The sequence below is a fragment of the Sminthopsis crassicaudata genome, chromosome 3, assembly GCF_048593235.1.
Source record: "Sminthopsis crassicaudata isolate SCR6 chromosome 3, ASM4859323v1, whole genome shotgun sequence".
Lineage (NCBI taxonomy): Eukaryota > Metazoa > Chordata > Mammalia > Dasyuromorphia > Dasyuridae > Sminthopsis > Sminthopsis crassicaudata.
In genome coordinates, this window is record NC_133619.1 from 529,237,794 (window position 1) to 529,260,644 (window position 22,851).

General features: G+C 33.0%; 1 protein-coding gene across 4 annotated transcripts in view; it reads right to left on the bottom strand.

Annotated features, from left to right (window-relative positions):
* CUL5 (cullin 5) overlaps positions 1-22,851 on the bottom strand; it is an 89,726-nt gene that overhangs the window by 4,670 nt on the left and 62,205 nt on the right. For 3 of the 4 annotated variants that reach the window (XM_074304335.1, XM_074304336.1, XM_074304337.1), the window contains 10 exons: positions 19,538-19,631; positions 17,509-17,639; positions 17,148-17,255; positions 13,555-13,619; positions 7,662-7,794; positions 6,760-6,891; positions 3,748-3,871; positions 3,087-3,262; positions 2,813-2,974; positions 648-766 (listed from right to left, as the gene is read on the bottom strand). In XM_074304335.1, the coding sequence (XP_074160436.1) occupies positions 648-766; positions 2,813-2,974; positions 3,087-3,262; positions 3,748-3,871; positions 6,760-6,891; positions 7,662-7,794; positions 13,555-13,619; positions 17,148-17,255; positions 17,509-17,639; positions 19,538-19,631 (1,244 nt within the window). Of the gene's footprint in view, positions 1-647; positions 827-2,787; positions 2,975-3,086; positions 3,263-3,747; positions 3,872-6,759; positions 6,892-7,661; positions 7,795-13,554; positions 13,620-17,147; positions 17,256-17,508; positions 17,640-19,537; positions 19,632-22,851 lie in introns of all 4 variants that reach the window. The other variant, XR_012488405.1, reaches the window with a different exon arrangement.

A 22,851-nucleotide genomic window follows, 5' to 3' on the forward strand; every position in this document is an offset into this window, starting at 1 on the left:
TCAAATGGATAGTTGGAGATACAAGTCTGGAGCTCAGGTGAGAGATAACTGCTGTGATTAATAATGGTGACTTTTCTGCCACATCAAACACAAAACTCAAACTACCAAAGAGAAAGCTAGATTTATAACTGGGAATATGATTTAATTAAGTTTGTACAGACATGTAAAATGATTAAAAGTATAGAAATGAAGAAATAAATGTGTTTCAAGTAGCATTTGAATAATTTTAAAATTATGTAAATATAAAATACAGGCAAATTAGCTTCTGTCTGATTTATTGTCCTTCAGACTAGAGAGCAAGTTAATACAAATAAAACTTTAATAATACATCAGTTACAATATTGATAGCTTATATGTTAAGTTAATTAAAATAATATATTTTATTTGGGTAGATCCTTAAGCATCAGTCACCATCCCGGACACATTTTGGAAATAAATTTGAATAGCAGAATTCCATAATACCAAAGTCAAAGAAGTTTTTAGTTAGGTGACACATTCCTAGTATATTAGGCTTCAAATTATAACATGGTTAGGGGTTCTTAGTTTTATATTTCCTCTAAGAAAAATAGTAAAGCTTTATCCTGGAAACAAAGCACTAACCATTGCAGGAAAGATTTTACTTTTAAACCAATAATCATAAATCTTACATTAAACTGAACTCCTGGTTCACTGAGAAGAGGGTCCCCTCTGTAAAGTCTTTGGGTGAGATGACTTGTGGCTCATACAATAAAACTTGTCGTTTAAGCTTTGGAAAAGCAACAAGAGACTATGTAGAAGGGGAAAAAAAAAAACAACACATTAGTTTGTAAAAGGTACCCAAAAAGTACTATCCAATTCCACATAGGCTCTAAAAATCTACTTTGAAAGCATCTATTTATTGTGTACTTCAAAAACCCAGTGATCTCTGTAGAGACTTCTTCCAACAACTTAGCTAACAACCTATGCTTTAATCCTGTGTGCATAACAATGGGAACATATGATAGCAGGAGGTGAGGTGGAAATAAGGATTATAAGGATTGTTCATGCTGCTGTGGAAAGGTATTATTGTCTTTTGTTCTTAAAGAGGACCCTGGCATCAGGAAGGGGATGTCATGACTTGCAAGAGAGTTGTATTTAAGTGAGGGAAGATTATCCAAAGTCACCAGCATCTTTCTTTCCTCTGAAACCATCTAAAACAGTAACAAGATATAAATCAGAATGACTGAAGATGGCCTGGATGCAGTGAAAGGCCTTGGCATTCTCTGAGTCCAGGTCTCAGTATGTCTGAGACAATGCCCATTCAGTGATTAAGGCTAGGTAAAAAAATGAGGCAGAGAATGGCCTCCTTCACTAAGTAAAAAAAAAAAAAAAAAATCAAAGAGGGGAAGACTCTTAGGGTCCCTGGCCCAAATAGAAACAACTGATATTTACACTCACTCCAAGAAATTACAGCCCAAACAATGACCAAGTGACGCTTGGGCAGGGATACTTTGTTGGACAATCAATGAGGGCCATAAAAAAGAAATCTAGTTCATAAATCTCAAGATATCTTGCTAGGTTGCTAATTGAGGAAGGCAAAACTTTTTAGAAATGTTTTGTTTTTCCCTTCCACCTTTTTTCTTTCCATTAATTACAGAACATTTGTGAGTTCTCTATTAGTATTCCCAGGCCTAGACACTTATTTGCAGGTTGAGTATATCAGCCAACATGTAGGAGACTATGATTTTTCAAAAGGGAATGAAAGAAAAATGTTTACAGCTCTAGGACTGAAATGATTTCACTGAATCTAGAAAATATCCTGTATATAATGCAGAATGTGTAATGTTCTAGTTTAGCTTTCTGGTTGTCTTGGGACCAGCCTTCATTTTAGCTGAGTAATCATTATGAGAATAGTCAGGGATAAAATCCAAAAGTCTTTATTGTCTCCTTCACAGTCTAACTCTTTGCCTGGGACTCAGGTAGGTTTCTGGTGGCCTTTCAGACGGGACTTGGTCTCAATGGGGAAGCAGGAGGACAGGCCAGCCACCATGAAGCTGATAAAGATGGAATCTCTCTCTTTGGCTCCAAGAGCTTGAACTCCAGTCTCCAGTCCCCTGTCTTTTCCGAATCTGTTTCTAGCTCTGACTCTGACCTCTTAAATACTCTATTACAATTAAATCCATTCCTCATACTGAGTATAAGCCAATCATTATATCACTAGGGAACCATTCTTTGTTGTAAGATTAAATCATACTGAACTAGAGAACTCTTAATTATCATGCTAAACTAGATAACCATTGTCTTATCAATTACACTAAGTTAACACTTTGTTTTAAGAATCCAGTTTCAAGTACACTTCTCCAGAGTTATGGCTCTCTACAGAGGTGATTTGAGCTATGAAAGATTGTGAGAACCTATACAAAATCATAAATGGATTAAAACAAAGGACTTCTGACTTCAGTGCAGAGAACTGTGCTATGCCAACCCAAGACAAAAATTTTTCACCAATGCAGAATATAGGCTCTGACTTGGGAAGATAAAGAAAAATGTGAAAATCCTTGATTGGATGTAGAAAAATGTGCTTGTCGATAGCCATTGTATGACCAGGATGTTGAGATTTGAAAATTACTACGCATTCAAAATGCTTTATCAAGAATCTAGTTTATAGATTTTGTTGCTAGAGTTAGTCAAATATAACTTATAGGCTCTTAAGGACTAAGAGGCTCAAAAGTTTATTATTTTCAGTAAGTGACAAAATTCAGATTTAAACTAAATCTTAAATATAAATAAAACATCTCTAAAAATAAATAGATTCAGAAGTCATTACACTAAAGTTATAAAGAAAAATCCACACCCATAAAGTTCTTCTAAGTTCAGCATCAGGAAGTTCAGTTGCTAGCTTAAGATTTTCAAAGCTGATCTTTTCTCTTGGTCTTTGGTTCCAAGCAAACAATACAGCCAGCTGAAATGTTGTTACCTCTAAGTCGTACTGTCCAACTTCATTCTTAAATGTTATCTGTAAACATTAAAAATCAATACTGAAAATTATTTGGTAATGACCACATTTATGTCACTAAACTAGTAATACATAAATATTATAAATAAAATTTAGGTTAAAATATACTTACAATCCCATTTGACATGAGATGATGCCAATGTAATTTTCTGCCACTATGATTTTTTTTATAAAATTCTTCTACTTCAGGGATCAGATCCTCCAGCTCAGTAGGAAGGGAAACAAATACTTTTTCAGAGCTTCTGGACCAGGCACCAGCATTCAGAATTTTAATGTTCACTGAGTCAGCTATAGACAAGATATTTTAAAATATGAAATATATGATAAATAAAAGCCAAGTGAAATCTCATAACAATTTATACACACACACACACACATATATGCATATGTATATGTATATATATATATATATATATATATATATATGTACTTCGTTGATAAACACAAAGGACTCTATAACCAAGAAAATGCTACACTGAGTAAAATCAGCAATACATTCAATTAATCCAATATTCTTTTTCTAACCGACTTTAAAAGATGTAGGTTGACATATACAAGAATCATCTTCCATGATAACAGCCTCAAATGGTGAGGGGGATTTATAAATATCTCAAATATTGTTTAATTCCTCCAGTTTATTTTGGTTCTATGAACTGTCACACAAAGTCAGGTTTCAATTGCTGAATTGAATGTTTGCTTTTAAGTTACTAAAGTTAAGATTAATTTTTCTTTCAAAGAATCTACTAAAAAACCTGAAGATTATAAAATGGTACCTGGTAAAGCCAACTTATTATTCTTGTGCATTTCCTTAAAAGCTTGGTTCAAATCTTCTGACACTTTAATGTCTTGGAACATCCTAGCGAGCTTGTTTACATAATCTGCTGGCATACCCACTTCCTATGCATATAGACAAGAGAATAAATAAAACATTAATTAAAACTACAGCTAACACTGAATATTGATGCTTTGGATGTGATAATAAATTTCTTTATTTTAGTTAACACAACCAAACTCTTAAATAAAAATGTTAATATTCTGTTCAATATTTAGGATATTCCTTCAAGTGAAGTGCAAACTTGATTTTGTCCATTTTTAATGTATTACAAATGGATGCTTTGTGAAGATGCAGTGCTTATTAAAAACAAAACTCAGAAAGTCACCATTACAAAACTGGCAAATTCACATGGTTTTAAAAACAATGAAAATAGCAACACTCAAAATAAATGTAAATTGGTAAGAAATTTCTCTTCTAGCTTTTTTTTACCTAAACTTCTAAAATATGGTAAAATCCTTTTGGAGCTAAAAAGTTTCCTACAGCTCTCTACAAGCAATATTAACTAGATTTTGTAAACTTTCATAGCTGTGAATCATCTTCATCTTCAGTTGTTTACAGCTAGTGAGATACACATGTGGACGCACACACACACTCACTCTCCTTTCTCTCTCTCTCTCTCTCTCTCTCTCTCTCTCTCTCTCTCTCTCTCTCTCTGTCTGTCTGTCTCTCTCTCTCTCTCTGTCTGTCTCTCTCTCTGTCTGTCTCTCTCTCTGTCTGTCTCTCTCTCTGTGTCTCTCTCTCTGTGTCTGTCTCTCTCTGTGTCTGTCTCTGTCTCTCTCTCTGTCTCTCTGTCTCTCTCTGTGTGTCTCTCTCTCTGTCTCTCTCTCTCTTTGTCTCTCTCTCTCTCTCTCTCTCTCTCTCTCTCTCTCTCTCTCTCTCTCTCTCTCTCTCTCTCTCTCTCTCTGTCTCTCTGTGTCTCTCTCACTCTCTCTCTCTGTCTCTCACTCTCTGTGTCTCTCTCTCTCTCAGGAGACCTGTGTTTCTTCCCCTCTTATGTGTATGAAATCTTCTTGGGGGTTCCTCCATTAGACTGTGAGTTCTTTAAGTTTAGGTCTTTCTTTGCATTCTTATCTCAGTTTATGGCACACAGTAGGAAATTAATAAATGCTTGCTGACTTAAGTTCTTGAGACTTAAGAGCTTCAAGACAAAACTTTTTCAACTCCAACCAGTAGCTTTCAACTCCTCAGTAGCTAAGATTATTTGGATAAACCTCAAGAAGGCATTTTAATAAAGATGGAAAAAAGCACAATCTGTTTGCCTCTGCCAGGATAGGACAAAGTTCACTATACCACTTCAATATCATGTCAGCAAGGCAGTTTTATAATCATAAACAGCAAATAAATAAATGAATTTTTTTCTATTTTACTAGGGTGTTAAAACGTACTAAATTCTCTTCTAGAAAAATGAGTAAATGTAGAACTTATGGTATGTAGAAATGAAATAAAGATGGGAAAACTATATACCATGATTTCTAAGAAACTGATTTAATTTTTTATTTATGTTTTAATTTTTGTTCTTACATCATTGTCATGAACGAATGAATAAATGAAAAAAATGTAGTTAAGTGTTTACTATGTGTAAAACTTTGTACTAACAGAGCAGGCTATCAAACTTTTTCCACTTTGTGACCCTTTTTACCTGAGAAATTTTTACATGACCTCAGATATCTATGTAAATTAAACATTTATATTACGAAATCATAATTTCGTGGTCCCTACATTCAATTACGAGAGATCCCATATGGGGTAGCAAACATAGTTTAGGAAGCTATTCACGAGATATATAAATAGAAAAGCAAGACAAAAATAAGAGCAAGTTAACATTCTAATAGGAGAAAATAACAAACAGTTATTTCAAAGTTTCCACCTAAGAGGAATAGGTAATTTTCAAAAATGAAATTCTGAGAAATGAAAATGTTTTCTTCTGGCAAAGCCAATTAAGTAAAAAAACATCCAATAATTGACCATATTTGGTAATCTCTTGATTCAGGGATGTGTATTTCTTTTTCACTCTCTAGAATCTTTACTATTAAAAAAATTATCTGGTGTTCAATTTTCTTTTAGTAATCTTCCACTGACATTGTTGTAATAATCATGTATACTATTCTTTGGATTCTGATTACTTTATTCTGTATCAGTTCATAAAGATCTTTCCATTTGTTCCCCTCTTAACAGATTCTGTTAATTGTAGCATTAAGATAATAGAAATTTGGAGTCAGAAACCAGAGTTCAAATCTCAGCTTTGCCATTTATATTATTTATCTATCCATGGACACACAGCTTGACCTCTCAAAGTTTCAGTTTCTTCATCTGTAAACTAAGAGAACTAAACTTGATAATTTATAAGTTCAGGCATTCCGAATTCTTTAAAACTAAAAACTTTCACATAAAGATGAAAGGGATCTTGTGTTGGCCCTCTGTATGATATCAATCAACAAGCATTTATTAAGTTGAAAACTATGTATCAACAACTGTAATATGTCATGGATTACAAAGAAAAAGCAAAAACGATCTTCGCCTTCAAGAAGCTTATATCCTAATGGAACTAATATATAAGCATCAATGCATATGAGAAAAATTTAGATAGAAAGTAATTTTGAAGGGGAAGTTACAAACAGCTGAGGTGAAATAAAAAAAAAAAAACAAAGCAGAAGGAAGCGAGGTTATTTTTTCTTCTAGAGTACTGGAAATTTCATGTAAACATCTCTAATTCTATATGCAACTTTACAGATTCATAAAAAGCTATTTTAAGAAGCCAATTAATTTATAAATAGATATGTAATGTTATATAATCTCTTTACTATCCTTTCCCCCAAAAGGGCAAGTTATAATAAGGTTCAGAAAACTAATCAAATGTATCAATTTCAAAAAGCATCTTTAAGTACTATCCATATTCTAAACTGAGAAATAAGGAATTGAAAAGTCATGTGAAAACATTGGAGTTACTTACTCTTAGCCATTCTACCATATTTTCTTCAATTTCACTGTCAGCAGAGATATCCAATATGAGACGGCGTGTTAAGTGAGCTTTGTGATATCTCATAAACACATCTTTGTTTTGTACATACTTAAGTACCAAGAGCTGCATGGAAACAAAATCACATTCAGTTTCTTGACTGTTTAGGTTGATGACTTCCCTTTCATCTCAAATATACAACAATACAGGAGGAGAAGGCCTCTTCTATTTACAGAGCTTATTTCATCAGGTAATTAATCCTGGCAGGACTACTGATTTTCTGTTTAAAATGATGGCCAAGTTATTTTGGGGTTGAGACAAACTACCCTACTATATTCATTCAATAAAAATAAGATTCTTTAGAATCTTAAGACAACAGATTAATTTTTCAGCAGCAAAACAGTTTTTCCTCATCTCCCACTTATCTCTATTGTTTCTTTATTACTGTTTTTATTCCCATTTTGTTTCCTGTTTCTATTATTTTTTCCTCTTCTTTTTAATTCTGGTAGCTACAATGATGAGGCTGATAAAGTAACTCTTTTTATACAGTTCTTGTGCTTGACTGATCATCTAGGAACCTTATGGAATTCAGTCAGAAAGGATATTAATTGTGCTCTGTAGACACTGGGGCTCCTCCTTATACTTTACAGTCCTTACACAGGAATCAAAGAACTTTTGCAAAAGTAAAATAAGAAGAAAGCAACATGATGAGGTTCACTCTCAATGTTGCTTTTAGGTAAAATTGTTTTCAAGTGAAAAATTATATAGACAGTAAAGATCTCATATTAATTACACCAAAAGTCTTTATGGATGCTATCACAAAAAGACCAAAATCAAAACAAGTACATTTAAATAAATGATCACAATACTTTAAAAAAAACAAAAAAACCACATACCACTTCTTTTAGTTTGGCTTCAATTTCTTCAGAAGTTAGTTTTTTGCTTAGTGGTGTTTTTCTTAGCAACATATCACAATAATTGGCAAGGAGTTCAGGGCATTTTGATTCAGGTTGTGTTTTTAATCCAACCCTATAAGTAACATGTAGACAGTTCATTACATTGCATTATCATTTATAAATATTGTTCTTATTATCAGTTTTGTTTTTTTTTTAAACAAAGTCTTTATATTCTACAATTCCTCTCTAGGATGTACCCATTCCTTTCTTTCTACATTGAAATAACATTATCCAAATTTTGATTCCCATTAATGCCTTATGCCTAAATTATTCCAACAGTCTCTAAAACTCCAGTCTTTCCCACTTCTAATCCATTCTGCTATATCTTCTTTGTATTTCAAATAAGCTCTTTCTTACCTCCCATTGTGAATCCTCAACTTTAGTCAAATTTATTATTCCTGCAATTAATTGTGATGCTGTGTTCTCACTTTAGTTTATATGCCTGGATTGGCAAGATCCCGATTTTTACTACTTTAAATCTTATGTAGCCTTTTATCTCCTTTGTATATTCTTCTTCAATTGTCCCAACTTGAAGTAATCTCTCTTTTTTGAGTTTTATATCAATTACTCTTTACATAATTTGTGAACATTTTTTTTTACATTTTGAGTTCTAAATTCTCTTACTTCTTCCCCCTGCCCACTGAGAAGACAATTTATAATTATACATATGCAGTCATGCAAAACATATTTTCATATTAGCCATATTTAAAAAAAAAAAAAAGAGCAAGAAAAATCAAGTTAAAAAAAGTTATATTTCAATTTGAACTCAGGGTCCATCAGTTTTCTCTCTAAGGGTATACTGAATCTTTATGTGATGAATCTTGTGGAATTATTATGGATCACTGTATTGATCACAATAGCCATGTCTTTTATAGTTGACCATCAATGTAATTCTGTTGTTTCTTCTCAGTCCACTTTATATCATCTCATACAGGTCATCATGATTTTCTGATACCACTAACCTCAATATTTCTTATAGTACAACAGTACTCTATTATAATCACATGCTACAACTTGTTCAGTCTTCTCCCAATAGATGAGCATCCCCTCGATTTCCAATTCTTTGCTTTAATTAGCATTTATTATGTACTGATATATGCGGCACTGCAAGTCTCTCTTGTAATAAAATTCTGTATCATTTGTAATATCTCTTCTAGTGTTGTTTTGATTACAAGCCAGGCATCAGAAGAGCCAAAATACATTATGCTCTCTGTTAAAAAAAATTGTCTCTTGTCAACAAAGTGCACAAGGAGCTGGAAGCCCACTCTGCTTTTATTTTCTGCCAAAACAACCAATCTCCAAGGCATACAGTGGTGTACAAGTTTCTTTAATACTAGGACAATAATTTCCTAATGGTTAAATTCAATAGCCTTTTCTCTATGTTATCTTTACTACATTTAATAGTTCTTGAAGACCACAGATTTCAACTCAGCAACATTATAACATGGTTAGACTTATCATTTAAATAAATCATCTTGGCAAATAAGTAGAGGATGAATTAGAGAGACATTAGAAAGCTATTACAAAAGTCTAGGTGTATCTGAATACAATTCTTCCTTTGCAACAACAACAAAATTCGGTTCTGCATATATATATTGTACCTAGGATATACTATAAGATATTTAATATGTATGGGAATGCCTGCCATCTAGGGGAGAGGGTGGAGGGAAGGAGGGGAAAAATTCGGAACAGAAGGGAATACAAAGGATAATGTTGTAAAAAAAAAAATTACCTAAGCATATGTACTGTCAAAAAAAATGTTATAATTATAAAATTTTTTTTAAAAGTCGAGGTGTAGTGATTTAAATTAGGATGCTGAGTATGTAACTGAAAAGGAGGGGATCATTAAGAGAAATATTTGAGAGTAAAAACACTATGTAAATAGTACAACATCTAGACTAGTTATATGGATTGAAAACAACAGTTGAAGTGGCAGGCCTGAGACCAGAGGATGGTGAAACTATCAACAGTAATATGAAAGTTCAGAATGGGAAGGGTTTTTGGGAAAAAGATAATGGGTTCTATTTGAATAAGTTGAGATTGATATATTTATGGGACATACAATTTGAGAGATTCAAGAGGAAGTTGAAGATGTGAGTAAAGGGCAGGATGCAGAGATCTGGGAGTTATTTGTATAAAATAATGATAACTGAATCCATAGGAATCTCAGCAATTGAGACTGTATAGAAGGAAAAGAAAAGGGGACTCAGAACAAAGTGCTGAAAAACTATTAAAGGAAAATGAAAAAGTATGGATGGGAAAAGAATCAGGAAATAGCAGTGTCATGAAAACCCAGAGATGAAAGGGTATCCAGGAGAAAATAAACTCTCACCCACTGCAGGATTCCTATATCTTTTAGCACTCTAAGCATCATTAACAGGGTACTTATGATCTACTACTTTCTTATGTACTTTTTTTTTTGGTATATGTATCTTAGGAACATACGATTTTAGAGTTGAAAAAACATCTCTGGGACTAAATATTTGTAAAAGCTCTTCATTCTCTCCTACTGAGGCATAAACTTCCTTAAAAGCAAGAACAGTGTCTTTTACATCTTTGCATATTTCTACCAAATGAAAAATATCTCCAGAAAGCCATCCTCTGTTAGAATCCTTACTGGGTGCTAAATCGGTATTTAACAATTCTCTAGCTCAGAGTTTACACCTTTAGTTCAAACCTTTAAAGGAGTTTACACTTTTAAAAGAGCTTGCTCATTGATTGTAAAGGAGTTTCCACAAGCCCCTGGGAGTACCCACAAGCCCATTCTCTTGGAGGATATAAGGAGCCAACATTGAGTCTGGAAGGCAGTCTGGATTGGGCCAAGGGCAAAACTTCCCAGGAGAACTTCAGGGAAGCTGGAGGAGATTCAGAGCTAGGATTCAGGAAGAGGGGGATTTGAGATTCTACTGTGGTGCTGACTGGAGACACTTGGACAAGAGCAGATTCACAAGAACTAAAGGAAAAGCCTGCTCATGGAGATTCACAACTAGGATTGACTTCCAGGAAACCCACAATCCCACACACTCAGAGACAGAGTCTGATTCATTCCCAACGTCTACCTTCATTCTGGCTGGAGGCTTTGGATTCAGAGGGAGCTAGAGACTGAAACTAAGGCTGGCACCAGAAGCTCCTTCAAGAAACCTGCCCCCCCCCCCAAGAGAACGATTACAATTTAGAGAGAAACAGAACTTTACATTTTGGTGCCCAACGTGGGGCAAGGACTTTTGTTTATCCTGACTGGCTAATTCTAAGCCCTTCAGGGAGCTAGCATGGACTTGACATTTTGGCACCTGAACAGGGCTTTTGCTGAAATTCTACTTTAGCTCTTTAACAAAGTTTCCTTGTTACTCACACATATTTCTGGGTCAGAGAGACTTATTCACTAGAATCAGGATCTTGTCTGTCCCTGTGAAATGTGCCAAAATGTGAAGTTCTGTTGTCTCTGGGAGGAGATCTCTGGGGGAGCTCCAGGGAAGCAGCCTTCCTTTCAGTTTTGTATTGTGTCCTTCAAAGTCTTGAATCTTTTCCTGTCAGAAAGCCTCCAGCCAAAACAAAGGTAGATGTGGGAATGAATCAGACTCTGTCTCTGAGTGTGTGGGATTGTGGGTTTCCTGGAAGTCAAGCCTAGTTGTGAATCTCCATGAGCAGGGTTTTCCTTTGGTTCTTATGAATCTGCTCTTGTCCAAGTGTCTCCAGTCAGCACCACAGTAGAATCTCAAATCCCCCTCTTCCTGAATCCTAGCTCTGAATCTCCTCCAGCTTCCCTGAAGTTCTCCTGGAAAGTCTTACCCTTGACCCAAATCCAGACTGCCTTCCAGACTCAATGTTGGCTCCTTATATCCTCCAAGAGAATGGGCTTGTGGGAACTCCTTTACAATCAATGAGCAAGCTCCTTTAAAAGTGTAAACTCCTTTAAAGGTTTGACCTAAAGGTGTGAACTATGAGCTAGAGAATTGTTAAGTACCGACTTGGTACCTAGTAAGGATTCTAATAATCTTCAAAGTTAAAATTTTTTCCAAGTTATAGTCCCAACTTTCTAATAGCTAAATTAAGGAAAGCAAACCTAGGCAAACTAGGGCAGCTATAACAGGCTGTACACATTCTTAGATCTACTCTAAACAAAGATCCACTAGGAAATCCACTGAAAAAGAGGTGATGGGAGTGCTATGTTATGGTTTTTCTCCATTATTTCTCTACATCCTATTTCAAAGGTAAAGGAAGTCCCTTTAATTCCCCCAGAAATTCCAATCTCTAGTTTTTATAGTTGGTTGGTCCCTTATTACAAGGTGTTCTGCAACCATGACAATTGCAAGACTGTAAGAGAAAAAACACCTAGTAATAGACCAAAAGTTAAAAACAAAAATTTCACAAATTGATGCATGGAATTATGCAAATAATTTGATACAAAGAATTAAAATAAATGTAGTGTCCATTTAAAGACTTAACAATCAATGATATTTGATACAGTAGTAGATATTTAAAGGACAAAGAAACTAAGTGGAAAAATTAGTGTAATCGATAAATATAATTTATCATATATCTAAACTAGCTTAACTGAAGCAATAAAACACATAAAGGAGAGATGACACATTAGGAGGGTCAAATTACCTCAGATATTCATCACTGCCCCTCAGATTCTGGTTGAGACAACCCAGGACCCTGAACCCAAAAACTCCAGCAATATTCCCTCAGTCTGGGTACTAGTAGCTGCAGCTATTGAAGATCTGGAATCCATCCAATCAAAAAGTACTTATTAAATACTTACTGTGTGCCATGCTTTATGTTAAGTGCTGAGAATACAAAGAAAGGCAAAAATAGTCCCTGACCTCAAGAACTACTTAGTCTAACAATGGGGAAATAACCTGTAACATACATACATATAGTATGCAGAATACAGAAAGATAACGCAGAAAGGAATGCTTGGCCTTAATCTGCATTATCTTTTATGCATTAAGGCAGAGCCAAAGGAGTCTGACTAAATGTAGAATCAGAAAATACCCAGAAAATTTCCCACAAAATTTTTTCTGTAACATAATAAGTTTAATAAAATATCTGTATTAATTTCAACTTACATGTGGAAACTGGCCCACTTTTAATAAACTGACATGCTTAAACTCAAGAAAAGGTCAAATCTGGATTTGGTTTTAAAGTAAAAATTTTAAAATAATAATTCATGTAATTCATTTTCCCAGAATTAAAAAATAATTTTATTAACTCAATTGTTCATTGACACTAAAATAAGAAATCATTAATTTTATTTAAGCTGCAGCTTGCATGGAATTCAGTTTGTTGATTTGCAGATGGAATGACATTTGTGAACAAGCTTGTTTTCACATGTGGACACACATAAGGAACAAATGTAGAAAATAAACAATGTCCAAAAATTTAAAAATGATTTCTATTTATTCTTAGAATTTAAAAAAAAATTAAAAAGGGGCAACTAGGTGGCTTAGTGGATAGAGCACCAGCCTTGAATTCAGGAGGACCCGAGTTCAAATCTGGTCTCAAACACTTAACACTTCCTAGCTGTGTGACCTTGGGCAAGTCACTTAACTCCAGGCTGGGGGGGGGGGGGGGAGCTTCCTAGAAGAGGAGATAATCCAAAGGGAAAGTTCAACAATCAACTATTTTTCCTCAATCTAAAAACTGGAGAAAAAAAAAAGATGAACAGATTTTAAATAAGCTATGGTAGTTTATTAGATAACCTACACATAAGAAACAGAATGAGGGTTAGTATGATGATCTAAACATCTAAGACACCGTAAATTTCCAAATGTAAATTTGCTAATTTTTCTATTTTAAATGAATATTTCCTTAATAAAAATTTTCTTACCCTTTCTGCTTTAATGGTAATTCAAGTTTAAAAATTGTAGCATCATTCACAACTGCTTTGTATGCCTAGAAATAATTTGAAATGAGATAGGTCAAAAATTTAACATTTAAAATACATGTACCTAAGAAATTAGAAATTTTATATTAGTATTCAATTTAATAAGCATTTGCTAAATGCTTATTATGTGTAAGGCACTGCATTATGTGCCAAGGACATATATAAAGATTACACAGACCTTAAAACACTTACAATTGAATAACCAGGGAAAGACTATAATTACTCCTCCTCCAACAACAACATTATTATCATCATCTAAAATAATGGCTACCATTTCTATAGCACTTGGAAGTTTAAAAAGTCTTTATATTTGTTAATTCATTTGGTCCTCACAATACAGGAAGATAAGTGCTATATTTTTTTTTAAATAGATGAGAAAATTTAAACACAAATTATATGACTTGTCTAGTATCCCAGTCTTTGAGGCAGGATTTGAATTCAGGTATTCTTGACTCCAAGTTCCAAACCACCTCACTGTCCAACATAAGGGAAAGTTGGGGAAAAAGCACAAAGGAGAAATATGAAAAGGGAGAAATTTTTTTCAGTTGAGAGGGTCAGGAAAAGGTAAACTTAAAAAATGATACTTTAACTGGGTCTTGAAGGAAAAGAGAAATTTCAATAGAATGATCACAGGATCAAAGAATTCAGAAACAGAGAGGGAACTGTAATGGAATAAAGACAGTTTTTCAGGCTGTAATTTTCAGCACTGTGAATACTATTTACATTAATAAAAGGAAGGAAAAGAATCTATGGAGGTAGAATGAGGACATCTGAAGTAAGGGTAAAAAAAGTTGCAAGGCCAAGCACTTTACTTAAGTTAGGTAACATCCTGAGAACAGAAAAATGGTATAGCTTATGATTTCTAAAGAAAAATAGAACAAATATAGTTGCAAAGGTAAAGGAACAACTGTAGTATTTGTTCTCTTGTTTCAAGAGCAGTTTTCAAATGGGAAATATTTAAACTAAGTTGGTGTCTACAGAATTTAGAAATCATTTTTCCAGACACTTCATTTTTCCGATGAAGAAACTAAGTCACAGAGAAATTAATTGATTTGCCCAAGGAAATACAATTAAGAAGACAAAAGGACATTCAAACCTAGGTAGTGTGATTCCACACTCACTGTTCCTTCAATTTAACAAATGTTAAATCTGTTCTGTAAAAGGCACTCTTTCTAAACCAGCTTACTGCCTCACCAGGACGGTAGTACTTATTTTCCCAGGCAAATTTCCAACTAGATCCAATACCACCTTGCTTCTGAAAATAGACAAACGAGTCTGCATTCAAACTAGTATGGTCATAAATGGCAATGTCTTATAAGCAAAGGTGACAGTATATATAAAAATAATGAAATGGGAGAAGATAGAGCACAAATGAAAAGAAAAAAATAAATTTAGTTCAGCTAGAACATGGAATATAGATGTAAAGGGAAATATGATTTAAGGCTGAAAGAAAGGACTGACAAAAAGATAGCCTGGAAGCAGAAAGACTTATCACGTAGTTAAAAGAACAGTAAACTAGCATAAATGAAAGATATAAGTGACTAAATTGGAGTGATAGTTCTAAAAATGGAAAGAAGGGGAGAAATAAAAGACTGCAGAATCAAAAACCAATATGATTTGGTTATTAATTAGTTAAATTGAAAACAGAAGATTCAAAAATAGTTCCAAAAAATTAAAAACCTAGGTTACTGGGAAGATGGTAGTGCCATTTCAGGAACAAAAAATTAGGAAGAAAGGCAGATTTAGAAGAGAGATGAATTCAGGTCTGCATGTGTGAATCTGAGTTGCCAGTAAGACATTCATGCAGAAATACTCAGCTAAAAGTAGAAAGATAAAACAAGAAAGGAGAGAATGTTGACAGAGAGCTGTATATAGAACTCTACACACTTTTTAAAATGGTTCAAAAGGTATTCTCTTTAAAAGAGAAGAGGATGAGAAGCCAGGAAAGAAAACGAGTTATTTAAAAAGATAGTAAAAACATGAGAATACATACAGAGTCACAGAAGCTAAGGGAAGAAAAGAAATTAAGAATGGGTAGCTTAGTTAACTGTAACAAATGCCTAAGGAAGAGGAAGAAAAAACAAACTTAAAGTGGCAAAATGGAATTTTACATATCAAAGCAATGATAGAAGCTATACAATTTTTCACATTATGCCATTCCTGAAAAATAATAGAAATCCCAAATCTTATACTCATTTCACTAATTTTAAATTAAAGTATCCCAAAACTTAAATGCAAATATATTAAAGCCAATTCTAGGAGGCAGCTAGATGGCACAGTAGATAGAGCATTGGCTTGGAGTCAGGAGGACCCTAGTTCAAATCTAGTCTCAGACACTTAATACTTCCTTGCTGTATAGCCCTAGGCAACCCCAACTACCTCTCAAAAACAAAATAAACAAACCAAAAAACAAAACCAAGCAAACATAAAGCAAGTTCAAGATTACTCTACTTTTGTGACATTCCCCAAGTCCTCTGTCATTCAAATACAATAGAAAAATGAGGCAGTGGTCTAATTACTTAAAACTTCTCTTTACAGGAATAGCTTAAAAATATAGATAAATGAAATAAAGAATTAAAGGAATAGGAGCCAATCGACAAGTACTAAATCTTTTACTGTCATCAATAAGATGTCATCCCCTCAAGAGTAGTACAGTGGGCATTATAACAGAGGTCCAATATGAGCTAAGTTAAAAGAAAAGTGCATTTTGCATAATAAAGTATTTAGAGATATGTGAAAGGGAAGAGAATGAAAGAAGAAAATGACAGCCATACTAACACTAATTAAGGTACTACTTAATGAAAATATTTAGAGTTTTTTTTCCACAGATAGCATATTTATTTTAGCTTTCAATAAAAATTATGTTGTTTTTTGTTGGAAAAAGCTAAATAGAGGCAGATTATCATTAATCATGTTCACTATCTCTGTTTTTTCACTCCTTCATATGGCCTGTAAATATATAGAAGGTTCCTCTGAAAACCAATTCTCCCTCCTATTTCTCATTTCTTCATCTCTACTAAAAGCTCCCTGTGGAGCAAAGGACTGTCTTTTAGGTCTCTTTATTATCTAGAACTTAATTAATCCATGTACTACACAGTAAGTATCTGATAAATATTTTGTTCAATAAATGTGAACCACAAAGAGGACAATTCAATTTAGAAAAGCATTTTGCTTTACTCTCAGAGGTGATTTTAATTCTCTTTAGAACAGTGTGCAAGGAAGGGTGGAGTTTTAGGCAGGAGAATAAGATATGGAAATTGAACAGTTCCTTTTTCTTCAACCAAATGGTTTTTAAAATAATAGACACATATAATCTAATACATTATATATTACAAAACTAAAAATAAACAATGTTTAAATTATAAGTGGCTCTACTCCAATAACATAGATAAGTGCTTTAGATATATAAGACCAATCCTTTATTTGGCAATCTTAATTGTCTAATGAAGGAAATTTTTTGACTAAAAAGTAAATTGTCACAGTGACATTTTTAGTTTAAAAAACAAACAAATTAAAACCCAAATGATATCACATACCTTATCTCTTGCAGTAAGAAATCGTGGATCATCCTGAAATGCTTCTTTGACAAGTTTACTAAATCGATTAAATAGTGTAAGTAATTGTTCAACATATTTTTCAGAATCCTGGAAGCAAAACACACTTAGAAAGTAAAAAAAATAATAACCAAATTGCTATATTGATGAAATGAATTCAAATACGTAACTACACAAAAATGACGAATATAAAAAAATTTAAATTTTGCAGATCTAAAGCACTAAGAATTTTTTTTGATGTGATACCACATTGCAATTTTTTTATTTATAATGTTTAAGTATTTGCCATTTTCTTATCTTTATATACATTTATTTCTGATATATGTTTTGGAAAAAAACTTACAGTAGTAATAGTTTCAGCAGCTGCTACCATATCTGCTAAGCCAGCACTCACTATATGTTCCTCTAAATCTTTCAACATTGGCTCTATTCCATTAGGAACTTTGTCCATCAAAGAAAACATTAAGTGCAACTCTGAAAAGACAAAAACATACTGGTAAAATTATCTCATCTACTGGGGGGGCGGGGGGGGGGGCGGGGCGGGAATCAACCTGAAATTTTCTCTCATAAAAAGAGAATGTGTTTAGGAATTATTACAGTGGATAGGATCTGTTCTGATTTAATTACCCACTTTATTCCCAACAATTACAAAAAAAAAAAAAATCCATAACTCAAAAGCAATCATATAATAACAACTGAATAATCTAATCTCTTTCTCTGGAACTAAAAAGTTCTTAAAATTTATGTTGACTATTAGTAAACAAAATAAACGTAAAGGTATATCTAGTAATTAAGAATAAAAATCATGTAATTAATTTCTTTTAAATGTAACTATAGTTAAAACAGAACAGATAAGGGGTAGCTAGATGGCATGGTGGATAGAGCACCAGCCCTGAAGTCAGGAGGACCTGACTTCAAATCTGGCCTCAGAAACTTAACACTTCCTAGCTGTGTAACCCTAGGCAACTCATTTAACCCCAACTGCCTCAGCAAAAAATTAATAATAATAAAAAAGTGATTGCTAAAAAACAAAAAAACCACACATACACAACAGATAAAACACAACAAATTATCCTACATAACAGAGAGAAAAAAAAAATTTAACATTCTCTCCCTCACCAAAAAGTGTCAAAGATGAAAAAAAAAAAAAAAAAAAAAGGGATTACTTATAATCCTTTTCTCAGGGTTCATACTCTGGGGAGCACCTTCTGCTTCCATATAATCTTATAGTATAATTCTTCTGAAATAAATTTCACTATTTCTCTTTGGATGGTATGTGAATACCATCCAGTTTGATTCACATTTATTAGCTTCCAGTGGGGTCCCAATGCATAAAATTAAGCTATCGAATTTCAAACATCCTTTGATGATAGCAAATGATAAGTTAGTTCTATGTTGTTCTCTTTACACAAAATAAGTATTTTTGAAAATAATTTAAACCTTGTCTTTCAATAATGAAAACTATATTTTAAAAAAAGAGACCCTTATGTGAATGCTTCTGGAAAGATAAGAGATAAGGTAATAACACCACAGTTTAGGAAAGTAAGCATAGCCTAATGGACAGAAAGCTGACCTATAAATCAGAAGACTTCGATTCAAGCCCTTTCTTGACACATTTGGTGACCTGAGGTAAGTCATTTAATTTTTTAGTGCTGTAGTTTAGTCTTTAAGATTAGAAATTGTAGAGAATATGTTCATTTACACCTAATCCCCAGCTGAAAAAAGATAATACTAGCCTCTCACAATTTGTTTGTAATTTCAAATCTTTTAGTACACAATCTGTCCACCAATGTATGGAAAGGTGATTTTTCTTTTATAATGTACAAATATGTTCACTGACAGCAAAATCAATGATGTTATAAGATCACTGCTAGCTATCTAAGCTTACAAAGTTATAAAGCACAAACTTAAAAAAAAAAATTGGGGCATAATTTAATACTCTTCAAACCATGCCATACCAGCTATGACTATACATTTGTACTTTTGTGGCACTTTCTGCAGAAATGATCTTCATTAAATAAAATAAAGTCTGATTATAAAGCAATAAGGTGAATCCTATAAGCCATGCATGAAATCTCTTTCTCTTTAATTGTAGTCACTATATTTATGGCAAAACACCTTTTTAAAATGAACTGTTAACTTTAAAGAATTGTATTAACAAGTTTCTAAATTCTAACTAAAATACTACTAAAGTAACATTTCAAATAGATAAAAGCTATCAAAAAGATAAAAACTTGGTTTTACTGTTGTAATCTTCAAGCACAGAACACATGTGCCTTACTAAGAGTGATATAACTGAAAGCTATCAAACAATTTACTTAACAGTTGCTTGTATTTGACACCAAAAGTTATTTATTATTTATTTTACTTACTTTCAGTTTCATTTCTTTTTATCATGCCTTGGCATTCTGCTAAAATTGTCTCTTTAAAGGATGTCACCAGGGCATTTACACAGCACTCCATAAGCTGAAATATTAGAAATTAAGTTAATTCATTTCAAGACTTTTAGTTCACAAGTTTCAATTTAGAAGCTAAAACTAGCTCGTCCACAATGATAAAAACTTATTTGCTCAAAAACAGAGATTATGTACCTGTAATATAAACTTTAAGGTGTATTTTGATATTGATTTATCACTTATGAGATGTTCTTTTGTCCCCTTCAAGCTCAGAGTAAGGCTTAAGACCACTTTAGGAAAACAAGTCTTTTAGACTTAGAGATTGTGTGTTTATTTGTTTTAGTTGAGGATTTTAAAATTTTAATTGTGAGAAAATATAGGTGGCTTTAAAGATAATTACTGATAATCTGTGTTTCTTAGTTCAAAAAATGCCAATTCATATCCTTTATTTACTAATTACTAAGGCACAGATGATTCTGTGTGAATTTCTTATGGATTATACATACCATTTAAGCATGGTAAAAACTCCCTTCTTCCAGCTCTCCCTCATTAAACATTGTTAAAAAATTCTGGATGCAAAGCATTTTGTTATTCAACAATTCATTCTGCATCAAAATCTAGTTTGCTTCTGAAAAATCTCTACTTATTTATTAACTTTTATTTATAATTGTGATAGACCAACCATAGTAATTGCTTTGCTTATTCCCTCCTTATAATCTTGGTTGCTTTTTTTTAGATTAATATTCTTCATGATTTTTTCTATTCTTTTGGTACTTCCCTTTTGTGAACTACCAAATTGATTTGCATATTGTTTTAAAACTGTCAACTCCAACATGATTGCGCACTTACTATGATCTACTTGCTCTTCTCTCAACTTAATCTCCAAAAGAGTCATTTATACTTCTTCATAGAGCCAGGAGCTATTAGTTAACTAACTAAACATCATGTATTTAAGATTTCACTATCACCATCCTAGTTCAGACCACTATCTACTCACTTTAAACTAAAATAACTTCTCCTCCATTTTATACTTTGCTGACAGACTGACTGATCTTCATAAAATGGCATATTAACAATATCTCCCACATGCTCAGAAATCTTCAAAAATATTCCATTGCCCAAAAGATCAAACTCAAACTCTTTAAAATTCCATTTCAAGACGTCCATGGTGCTGTCCCAACCTCCCTAAGCTTTTTTTTAAATAACTCATATGCAAAAACCATCTATTCTGACCAAATTGTTCTATACAATGTTCTCCAAACAGGCTTTTTGCTTTGCTCCATTAATACACACTAATTCACACTAATTCTAAAACTTTGAATATTCTTTTCTACAAATCCAACCCATGATTTAAAATTCAAACCAGATCAACTCTCTTAAGTCTACCTAAGTTCTTCAGTGAAAAATGTCTTCTTTATTCTTCTGAACTAATATATAGCATTAACATCTTGTATCACTTATTTAATATTTAGCATTTAATATTCTGCAATTTTTATCTTTTGCAACATTTACCTTTTCATGTATATGTATAATGTTCCCAATTAGAACCTAAGTTACTTGAGCGTAAGGGGCCATATTTGTATGTCCAACAGTTCCCAATACCTCAATAGCGGTAAAATCTTTTTGAAAAATTAATTTTGAAAAATTTAACAAATATCAATTTTCTTTTTATCTCCTCACCCCAATTTAAAATAAAGCAATGCATTTATATTATACATAGATAAGCAAAATGAAATACTTTATTAGGAGAAAGGTAACATGTTTGAACATTAGTTCTCAAGTCTTTCAAATTTGTCTATTCTTGTGAAGTTTTTGTTACTATGTACACTGTTCTCCTGCTTCTCTTCATTTTATTTCATATGAGTTCACACAGTCTCCCAGATTTCTCTGGAACTTTTTTGTTATTTCTCATAACATAATCATTCCAACTCATCAACATTCCACCAGTTATTCAAATCTTTTCCAACTGATAAACAGCCTTCCAACTCTGTCACATCAAAGAGTAGCTACAAATTTTTTTTGAATATATGGGGACTTTTTCTCTTTTTTTTGATTTTTTTTTTGGAGAGAAAATTGGATTAAGAGTAGGATAGCTGGTTCAAAAGGTATTCACAATTTACTAACTTTTTGTGGTAGTATCATAATACATACTGTTGGGTGTTTGTTTCCAAGGAAAAAATTTATGTTTAAAGAATTGCATTACAGACACTAAAATAGTCAAGTGCCCTAAATGTTTGACAATGAGGAAGTTCTTCTTTTTATAGTTTCTTCAACTTGACTCAAATGGACATATATGTAACTTCCCTCCATTGAAGTAAATGATAACCCATTCACATCTCCTTACACTGTGTCAATTAAAACATTTAGGACTAAATAATCATTTAAGTTCTTTGCCAACTCTAAAAGTTTTGTGATTTCTTCTTTTTGCAAAAGTAATTTGCAACATTTGGAACTATGCCCAAAAAGTTGTCAAACTGTGCATACCCTTTGACCCAGCATTGCTGTTATTGGGATTATATCCCAAAGAAATACTAAAGAGTGGAAAGGGACCTGTATGTGCCAAAATGTTTGTGGCAGCTCTTTTTGTTGTAGCTAGAAACTGGAAGTTGAATGGATGTCCATCAATTGGAGAATGGTTGGGTAAATTGTGATATATGAAGATTATGGAATATTATTGCTCTGTAAGAAATGACCAGCAGGAGGAATACAGAGAGGCTTGGAGAGACTTAAATCAACTGTTGCTGAGTGAAATGAGCAGAACTAGAAGATCACTATACACTTCAACAACAATACTGTATGAGGATGTATTCTGATGGAAGTGGAAATCTTCAACATAAAGAAGATCCAACTCACTTCCAGTTGATCAATGATGGACAGAAATAACTATACCCAGAGAAGGAACACTGGGAAGCAAATGTAAATTAGCACTACTGTCTATCTACCCAGGTTACTTATACCTTCGGAAGCTAATAATTAATGTGCAACAAGAAAATGGTATTTACACACATATATTGTATCTAGGTTATATTGTAACACATGTAAAATGTATGGGATTACCTGCCATCAGGGGGAGGGAGTGGAGGGAGGGAGAGGATAATTTGGAAAAATGAATTAAAAAAAAAAAAAAAAAAAAAAAAGTAATTTGCAACTCTGAGAAGCCAATTACCTCAGAATATCAGATAGTACTACAAATTTTAATCCTTAATTAAAATTGGGCTATTAAATTATAATTATTATCTGAATTGCAATATGAAAATAAGTTGGTCCTAACTTCTACCTACCTACTACTG